This window comes from Pelmatolapia mariae, linkage group LG8, assembly GCF_036321145.2.
Source record: "Pelmatolapia mariae isolate MD_Pm_ZW linkage group LG8, Pm_UMD_F_2, whole genome shotgun sequence".
In the NCBI taxonomy this organism is placed as follows: domain Eukaryota; kingdom Metazoa; phylum Chordata; class Actinopteri; order Cichliformes; family Cichlidae; genus Pelmatolapia; species Pelmatolapia mariae.
Genome location: NC_086234.1, coordinates 6,089,083 through 6,098,894, shown reverse-complemented (window position 1 = coordinate 6,098,894; position 9,812 = coordinate 6,089,083). Strand labels below are relative to the sequence as shown.

The window sequence follows — 9,812 nt, the reverse complement described above, 5'->3', positions numbered from 1 at the left end:
CCTCTCATCTCAATCCTGGTGAAGAAACCAACGGATCCTGAACCCAACTTAGAATGGCTGGGAATGTGCTGTTCGCCTTCTTGTGCCTGTGGACCCAGAGTGGGATGACAGGAAGAGCACTGGGACAGAGCAAACTACACCCAGTACCCGCATGGGGTTTCAACCAACTACTGGTGGCAGTTTGTGAACACAACCACTCACATAAAGAACGAGACCAATGGTTATGCTTGTGATGCCACTGGCTACACATTCTTCTGGACTGTGCCCATATAGCATCACTGAGAGCGAGACAGTTTGTTTGGTTGCCTTAACAACACATCCAGGAGTAAACGTGGAACACTGCCAACTTTTCAACTTCTGAACCTGAATGGACGGTTGGTTCACCAGTAGCTGGGAGGGTGAACTGCTCTGGTAAGACAGACCTGCTAGTCTGACTCAAAGTGTCTGACTCGCAGCAGGACATTGAAAAACTAAATGAACTGGAAACAGGCCAATTGCCTATGTGTATGAAGGGCAATGGATTAGTCCAAGTTGGAGATTTATCATGGAATTTCTACAACATCACCTATTCTTTTTGTGCTTTGCAAGAAGGATGTAAACAGAGGAGCCTTTTGTCTACATTTACATGAACTGAGTTACATGAATAAGCTTGTTGAGGCTTTGAGCCAAGAAGATCAAAACACTTTGATCCAATTTCCTTTACAAAGCTTTTTCTGTGGTGACAACAGGACAGGAGAAGAGTTGTAAATGCAGATAATTTACTAGTTGACTCTAACCCCCACAGGATGCCTACAGTGAGAAAATTTGGGGGGTTGATAGGAGTCATAAAGAAGGGTGTTGACCAGGCTACAGCTTTGAAGTTAGCTGAGAGCCACATGGACAAACGATAAAGTCAACTGATGTGTTTGAATGTCTATGTCTGTATACAGTTGTATTGTAGTGACATATGATTTTTTGAGAATGTTGATTATTCTTTTTGACTGTTACATTCAGTTGTTTACTTGCAGAAATACATAATGAATCGCACGACAGGAGTAGATGCACCACAAGGCTGGATAGTTTGGTTAATGTCTGGTCCTTGGTGGCATTTTCTTTTGAAAATATTAATTCCTGCTTTTGGACTGTTGACATTTGATTTGCTTATGTATAGGATGAATTTTACCGTGTATAAGATCAATGCGAACTAAGATGATTTCTGATACATTTGTTAATTATGTACTTTTACAACAGTATGAATTGACTGAAATGAATGATATGACAGAAGCCTGTGTATGAATGACGCCTGCACTGAAATTGTTAAGCAAGAGGTGCATGGATAAGAATATATACTACATAGGAATAATTTGGAGCATAAAAATCACAAAACAGGAGGGAAATGTTAGAGTGGATTCTTAAATGTTTGTCATTTTTATGCTTGCCATCCATTTCTACATTGTTTAACTGTGAGGCTGAAGTGTTTTATCACAGGGAACATCCTTGTGGAGGTCTGTTTGATGTTTGGTAGAGCTTCCTGCCCTTTGTATGGTTTCACTGTGTTACCTATGGTAAACCATACATTGGGTGTGGGGGAGACTACCCTCTTTATGACCAAGGATGTTCCCCCTGCTTTTAGGGTTTATGACCCTTTGATCAGCAGGAGGGCACCTACATACACACACACACACACACACACACACACACACACACACACACACACACACACACACACACACACACACACACACACACACACAGTGCCTCGTCTTTGTAACCAAGGGGGGTTAAGAGGGGAGGTACGTGTTGTAAACTATTGTGTGAACTGTAACAGTTTGTCAATAAATAGCTGCGAGGGAAGCTGCTCTTTGAAGGACTTTGGGCTGGAGACAGGTTAGGAGCGTGAGCTCCAAGAGCTGGTTCTTGACCAAAGGCCTCCCTTGCGCAAGTAATCGATCGAACGCTGTTGCCTTGTTTTTCTTTCATGATGAATAAGTCTCTAGAACTAGCGGGGTTTGTGGGAACAGACCCAACATTGGGGTTTGCACTCTAATACTGATCTTTTCATTATCTTGCATTATAAAGCGCCTCGAAGTGACTCTTGTTGTGTGTTGGTGCTATAGATATAAAACTAAACCAATTTAAGCTGAATTCTATGGATACTAACTCTATATTTCACAGTACACAAAACCTACTTTCTGATTAAAAACTTTAGATTACATTGCCTCTTGAGAGTTTTGCATGATATCACCCTCTCTATAAACGTGCTTTATTGTATTTTTTTTTAATGTACTGCATTTTTTACTGTGTGTTTTTTAAATGTTTGAGAGAGGCATGTGACACACAAAGCCTTAAATCTGCCTAGATTATTGCTGTGATCACTTCAGAAAAGACCATTATTTCTGCACATGGAGAAACGCTATGGTTATTTCATCTAATCAATATAATATATCCTACAATCCTACAATAAAATGCTGAAGTATGTTAGATGCTGCTGGCCACATCCACACTCACCAAGCTTGATAAAGAAAATACTAGCCAGGATAATGTTTGGACTTTGCAAAGCCTTTTTACCCCTTCTGTATTGCTCATATTGCATTTGTCACAATATGACTGATTTCTGTTCAACATGCAGTGGAAATGGATAAATTTGCTTTCTTTTTTGTTTCTTTCTCTTTTTTGTTACCTAAACATTTTAATCTTATAAAGGTCTGCATTGGTCAGATCTTTCTTGAGAAAGAGATTTTAATCTCAAAGGATTTACTGGTTAAATAAAGGTTAAATAATGCATAAAAGTATAAAATCTACACAATTACTTAACACTTTATTTATTTCTTATCTTTATGTATTTAAAAAAAGAAACACTACTTTACCTCGGTTTGCACTTTGTTTTATACTTAAATATATCTTTGTATTTATTTGACTCTGACTCTATAGGCTTTACAGAAGATTGGCTATGCAGATCAAATGCATGTGTACAAATGGCAAATTAAATATTTTATCCCGATCTTTATCTAAAAATAAATAAATAAGAATAAATCTATTTCAATATAAAGATTTGTAATAAATAAATACAATACAGTTGGGTTTTTACAGCAAGTTACTGTAAAAATAGCCATCTGAAATATACAACACGGTATGGAGATTAAAATCTGCCAATCAGGCAGGCTGTGTAATGGACCTGTATTCACAACATGCTTGCAAACCCGGGGCTACGCTCACATTATAAGTAGGCGGAGAGGGAGGTACTTCCAGATGAGTGCTGTTGCTTTGGTTATGCAGGTGCTATAGGATGCCACGACAAAAACATGCTAAGAGTTCATCGGGTTCATTTTCAGCACCTGCTGTGTGTGTGTGTGTGTGCGTGTGTGTGTGTGTGTGTGTGTGTGTGTGTGTGTGTGTGTGTGTGTGTGTGTGTGTGGCTAAAGGCGGAGTGGTTTCCCAGCAGAAACAACACCGCGCACAGAGCGCATAGCGGCGCCCCACCACCGCCTTTGCGTCAACCATCCTCACACAGTCAGTGACACAACACAACATCAGCCCTCGCAGCATCCGCATCTCACGGCCAAGAGGACCAGGAGCAAGCACATCTTCATCCAAGCATCCATTCCACAACTGCCTGCCGTCGTCTGCGCACCGCCGACAGCAGGCGCGTGTTTATGCGCTGCTTGATACACAACTATATATTTTTAAACTCAGCTCGGATTACGTTCTTTGTTGCATTCATATCCTGCGAGATGGTTTCGTGTTTTTATCACGCCTCATAGGGAAGAAGAGACTCGATACGCGGAGCATCACCTCGATATCGCAGTTATTTCCACACTGAGCTGGAGATTTGGTAAGTTTGCTTCGAATCTGGGGGACTGTTTTTTGGTTTGCATTTTCTAGCTGAAAGCCAGGCATTTTTTTTTTTTTTTACTTTTTGTGGATTCATTTTATGTGTAAACAATGCGCAGCGATATCCAATTAAGACAATATGATTATAAATGTAAAGTAAAGAGTTGTGAAGGTGAAGACAGACAATGCATCGACGCATTGTTACACTTTCGGGGACGGGGGAGGTTTAATAGATGAGGATTTAATTCATTTTTAAAGCCACCGCCTATCACAACCAGCGTTCTCGTTTCGACGCAGACGCTCAGTTTCAGCACCACGGAGAGCAACCGATGCACACGACGAACAGGCCAATAAATCCTTTCATTTCACTCCAGCGCAGGCACATTCGCCTGATGCTTCGGTATCGCTCTCGCAACAAATAACTGAGCTACGAGGCTGATAATAGCTGATAACAGGGGCGCTGGAATGATGGATCGAACAGCTTGCATCCTGCGCAAGAGAGCGAGGTCGATCCACCGACTGCCTCTCGTGTTCAAAGGTGCTGCAGTGAGCAACGTCCAAATAAAAAATGCGAACATCCCTTTACGTCTTTGTTCGTCTAATTCTAACGGACATCACTGTCGTGACATTGGGGGTTGTTTTTTTGTTTTGTTTTGTTTTTTTACGCTGATCAAACGCGACCTTCACCTGTTATTACGGTGTTTACGTTCCGGTCTTCCATTTTAGCGAGAAGGGTGGCGCGTGCTTCACTCTTACTCGTCGCCACTGACCGTAAAATATAGCTCTTATAAAATATTTACGACACATGATTCTATTTGAATCACACGTGCATTACTCTACATGCTCTATAATCTACTGCACATAAAAATCAGCTAAAGCGCCGTTTTCACACTCAAGCGTTTATAAGGTGATTATTGTGCTGATCATTTGCAGCAGCGGGGGTCTATACCGTTTTATTAATGAGCCTAAGCTATAGGCTGATCCATTCCACCACTTACTGAGTCGGATCAATACTGCTAATAAGCCTGATTGCCGGATAAAGCACTCAGACAAGAGTGCATGAAAACATTGTAAACAGATATTATCTGATGTAAGGTGAATGATGGTTCTGTTATCTGATGGAAAAGAAAAATGTTTGCTTCTATGAAAAAAAAATCACTGATAATCTAAACGGGAGTGATCTTTTACTAATTATGTTTCTGATTATTGATCTTTTCTGCTTCCAGCAGCAGTGGCCATCCTGAGACGCCGACAGGGAGCTGAAATAGAACAGTCAAGGTGGTTCTAATCCCCTCAGAGAGCTCGTTACAGGACAATCCCCTCCAGCGCTTTAGCTGCCCAGCAGCAGCCTGTAGCCTGGGATTCTCAGCTCCCAGAAACATCCAGGCTTTGAGACCCTCAGGATCCCCCCCACCCCACCCCTTCCAAACCTCTTCTGAACCAGTGCGGGTAAAGCCCCTGGAAGCCTCCCTGCAGTCACCATGGGAACCGTGCTATCTTTGTCACCTAGCTACAGAAAGTCGGCTCTGTTTGAAGATGGACCAGCCACCGTGGGCCACTACACAGCTGTCCAGAACAGCAAGAACGCCAAAGACAAGAACCTGAAGCGCCACTCGCTCATCAACGTGCTCCCCTGGAAGCGGATCGTAGCGGTGTCAGCAAAGAAGAAAGGCTCCAAGAAGGTGCAGCCCAACGGCACTTACCAGAACAATGTTACCCACCTGAACAACGAGAACCTGAAGAAGTCGCAGTCATGCGCCAACCTGTCCACCTTCACCCAGGATCAGAGCACTCCAGCTCTTACCAAGAACTCCAACACAACAACATCGTCTGTCAAGAAGGCCCCCCTGACAAACTCCAATGTGGCCCCTGGCACCCCTAAGAGAGTGATCGTCCAGGCCTCCACCAGTGAGCTGCTGCGCTGCCTTGGGGACTTTCTGTGCCGACGTTGTTACCGGCTGAAGCACCTGTCACCCACTGACCCAGTGCTGTGGCTGCGCAGTGTTGACCGCTCCCTGCTGCTCCAGGGTTGGCAGGACCAGGGATTCATCACCCCTGCCAATGTGGTCTTTGTCTACATGCTGTGCCGCGATGTGGTCTCCTCTGAAGTGGCCACGGAGCACGAGCTGCAAGCCGTGCTGCTCACCTGCCTCTACCTGTCTTACTCCTACATGGGCAACGAAATCTCTTACCCGCTCAAGCCCTTCTTGGTTGAGAGCTCCAAGGAGACCTTCTGGGACCGCTGCCTGTCCATTATCAACCTGATGAGCGCCAAGATGCTGCAGATCAACTCCGACCCGCACTACTTCACTCAAGTGTTCGCCGACCTGAAGAACGAGAGCCAGAAGGAGGAGGAGAGGAGCCGCCTGCTCATCGGCCTGGACCGGTGAGGGGATGCTTGGGGGTGGGGTTGGGGCGGGGGAGCGAAGAGGTGTGGGGAGGTGGGGGCAACCTCCAGTCTGGGATTTAGAATATTTGTGATGCTTTTTATTTATAATCGTCCAAACTTCTGAGAAACTAGACTGAATCAGAAGTGTTTGACATTCACACCAACTTTGCATCTAGCAGGACTGATTGATGGAAGGAGGGGGGTCTGGGGATTGATATGGGTCGTGTTTATCTCATGTTTGTGTGTTTGAGGTCACAAAGGTCACCAAAAAATGGGGCTTAGGGTTTTAAAAAAACTATTTCCAAACCAGCAAAGGATGGATTATGAATACACCCAAGAATGAAAGCTTGTTCTTCTTCTTTTTTTGACATTAATATGTAAACAAAGAAATGCCAGACTTGGGTAAATCCTTTGCTAACATGCAGATATGTTATATCTATATAAAATACTGAAAATCTTAAAAAAAGAGGAAAAAAGTTGTTTTGAAAAGGAAGCTTACATCTACAGCAATGAATGTGGACAGGACTGAGGCTGCAGCAGTGACCTTCTGACTGTTTGACGATGTGATGTGCACTGCCTACTTACTGCAGGAGGGTGAGGGCCATCGCCTGACTGGCTTTCTTCACGGATGAGCAGGCACCCCCGGCTGCAAACCCTGCCTCTCTGGAATGCCAACACCCACGTCCTCTCCATTAAAACAGATACGACTGGACATTTTTGTATGCATATCTGGCCATCTAAGGAAAGGACAGCGGGGGCCATCAGTGCTGGATCCATATTTTCGTGGGTTTCTGTTTACGGCTCTGCAGCGACCTGATTGACAATAAGCACTGCATTGTGGAACTTTTGATAAAAAAAAAAGAAAAAAAAAAGACAACAGCCAGTGGACATGTGGCCAGTCACAAGTGGTCATGTTGTGTGTGTTCAGAAAGACCTACTTTATTTTCATCTAGAAAAAAATAAAACGAGTTAATGGATGTTTTACTCCGAGGCTTGCACCTGTGGAGGCTTATTTATTGCTTTTCTGGAACAAGTTTTCTTTGATTTTTTTTCTCCTTTTTTCTTTTTTTACTTAGAAAAATGTAACGTTTTTGCATGTGTGCCATGCAATTTTACAGTCTCCAGGAGGGCAGGAGCAGTTCTTCTTTTTACTTGATTTGTAAACCAACTGCATCTGCGTTAGAGAATGCTGTGAACAAAGTGACACTAGTTTATTTAGCTATGCTTGCTAAAATAGGCTATTTGTTTACCAGGGAAATTCTTTTTTGTACTTTTCGTCGTTATAGGTTGTGTTGCAACCATTTTGGAATGATGTTTGAGTTTTTGTGCTTCTGATTCAGCATAGAAAATGTTAAAACAGTGCCATATCTTTGATGAAAATCCCACAAGACTGAGAAAATTCTGTGCTGGTTGACCAGCTGTTGAATGAAGGGTGGATTTTCATCACACACTAATATAAGGAAACCTAATTTATTGCCACTTATGTATTATTTAGGCACATTTAATGTAAATGAGAGACTGCGATGAGAGACTTTAAGGGAAGGACACGAAGAAAAGGTGAAGGGGGCTTGGTGGTTAAAGCTGGTGTGCTTATCTTTGGTGGGAATGAAGATTGATCTGGTTTATGCTAATGAATGTTGCAGGGATTTATCAGTGGATATCTAATTTAAAAAAAAGCCGTTAGATCAAAACCATGCTTAAATCTGACCATCACCAAGGTGGCATCCCAAAGGACACCTTGACTCACGCTGAGCTGTTAGTTATGAGAATCACCCCGAGAATATCTTTTGTCCTGAGAGACTGACTTGAATCGGGAGCTATCCCAACCTGCTGTCCCCCACATATCAGTAACAGAAAGCACAAACCATTTTTACAGTGGAATAAATCAATTAAACCGCAATGACTCCTGCATCTCGACTGCAGAAAAGCACAGCTCACCCTTTAGGATAATCCATCAGCATCGCCTCTGATGAGAGAGATGAGGCAAGCTGCAGAAGACTAATCACAGTTTTAATCAGAAGTTACAAAGACATGGAATAACCAAACAGAAAGCATGCAGAATACTTGAGATATTCCTCATTCTTTAACCTAATGACTTCAATTACTAGATGAGCTACAGTATTTGGTTTTATAAGCTTCACGTTTGGTGTCTTAAGAGAAATTGTGTGAACTTCTTTAGCTTGCAGTATTCTGAAAATCTGTCTAAAAAGCTGGCAGTGCCAACAGAAAGCTCTGATCAGAAAGATCTGCCCCTCCTCCCCCATCCTCTCTCTCTCTCTCTCATCACCGCTGTGTTTGTGCGAATCAGAGAAAATGAGGAGCTCAGGCAGTCACGACCTGTGGCTTTTTCTGCTGTGGATGTGGAGTCACACGCTGGCTGAGAAGACGGTTCATTTAGAGGGATTTGCTCTGGCACAATAGAGGGACACGAACTTTGGACGGGCTTCTGCTCTAGCAGAAAAAAGCAGGGCATTTGGGATACAGGGCCTCAAAACAGACACCCCTCCCGAATCTCTTTCTCTTTCTCTCTCTGTCCACATGCCCACTTGAAATGTGCCATGTTTTTTCACTTGCATCATTAAGTAGTTGTTTGAAAAAATACTTTCAAAAGCTTATAAAATATGAAAAAAAACCTCAAGTGATAGTTAACGATTTCTGTCAAGTTCTTTTCTGTATCTCGTTGCGTACTTTGTCGATAAAAAAAGGTGATTAAAATCAAAAAAGTCGAAGGCTGCACGTCTGAGCGAAATGAAAAAAAAAGTGTGCGTGTGTGTGCGCGCTCTCGTGTGTGTGTGTGAATGACAGCGTTTTAACTGTACAGAAGAATGTGTGACATGTTGTTTTTCTCCAGCCACACTGATACTAGGACTCGGTTTTTCCCATGATGGGCTGAGGAAGGGGCGTTGATGCTATTCAGTAAAAAAAAAAACCAATCTTTTTTTTTTCTGACAAAGACAAAAAAGCTGTTGCTGTAATTAAAACTTTTTTTTAGTTTGTTTCTGCTTATTTTAATTTATTTTTGTACTGTGATGGAAAAAAATAAAATGCACTGATCGTTCAAGGCCGTCGTTTGTCTTTTTGTGCCTCCAGCGGTGGATTAATGTGTGTGAAATCTGATATTAGCATCTTTTTTCTTAGGGAAAGAGCTTTATTAGGTTTGTGTGTATTTATCCGTGGAAGCAGCCCAGTAAACACCAAAATCTAATCTGGTCTAAAACGATAGCTTCGCTGTAGCTTGACAGCTAGCTCATGGGTGGTGACAAGAATTTGGGTGCATACCAGACACAGTACGGTACGTGCCTGACTTGCAGTCTATGGAAGAATTATGCAACAGCAAAGATGGTTCATTTATTTGAAAATTAATTTAAACAATGCCTCAAAATAACTACCAAGTGCCCAGAGCTGTTATCAATAAGTCTCCCAGCCTTGAGGAGAATTATGGTAAATACTCAGGAATTTCCGCTCTCTGGACTTCCAAATCAATAAGTGATGCTTCCAAGATTTCAAAAGTATGAAGTCAGTTGAGCACTATGCAGCTGTAGCCCAGAAATGTTGCAGGGCTATATTTATTTGTATTTTAATCCGTATTAATTTTAAAAATGTCAAGCAATTA

At 42.5% G+C, this 9,812-nt stretch overlaps 1 protein-coding gene across 3 annotated transcripts; it reads left to right on the top strand.

Annotated features, from left to right (window-relative positions):
- Positions 1 to 3,451: 3,451 nt before the first annotated feature.
- Positions 3,452 to 9,249, top strand: cdk5r1b (cyclin dependent kinase 5, regulatory subunit 1b (p35)). 3 transcript variants are annotated; one of them, XM_063482597.1, is made up of 3 exons: positions 3,452 to 3,811; positions 5,040 to 6,196; positions 6,790 to 9,249. In XM_063482597.1, the coding sequence occupies exons 2-3, from the start codon at positions 5,292 to 5,294 to the stop codon at positions 6,809 to 6,811; spliced, it is 927 nt and encodes a 308-aa protein (XP_063338667.1). In that variant the 5' UTR covers positions 3,452 to 3,811; positions 5,040 to 5,291; the 3' UTR covers positions 6,812 to 9,249. The 3 variants fall into 3 exon arrangements, with proteins under 3 accessions (XP_063338667.1, XP_063338666.1, XP_063338668.1); XM_063482596.1 differs by having other exon boundaries at positions 5,037 to 6,196; XM_063482598.1 differs by lacking the exon at positions 6,790 to 9,249 and having other exon boundaries at positions 3,453 to 3,811; positions 5,037 to 6,200.
- Positions 9,250 to 9,812: the final 563 nt, after the last annotated feature.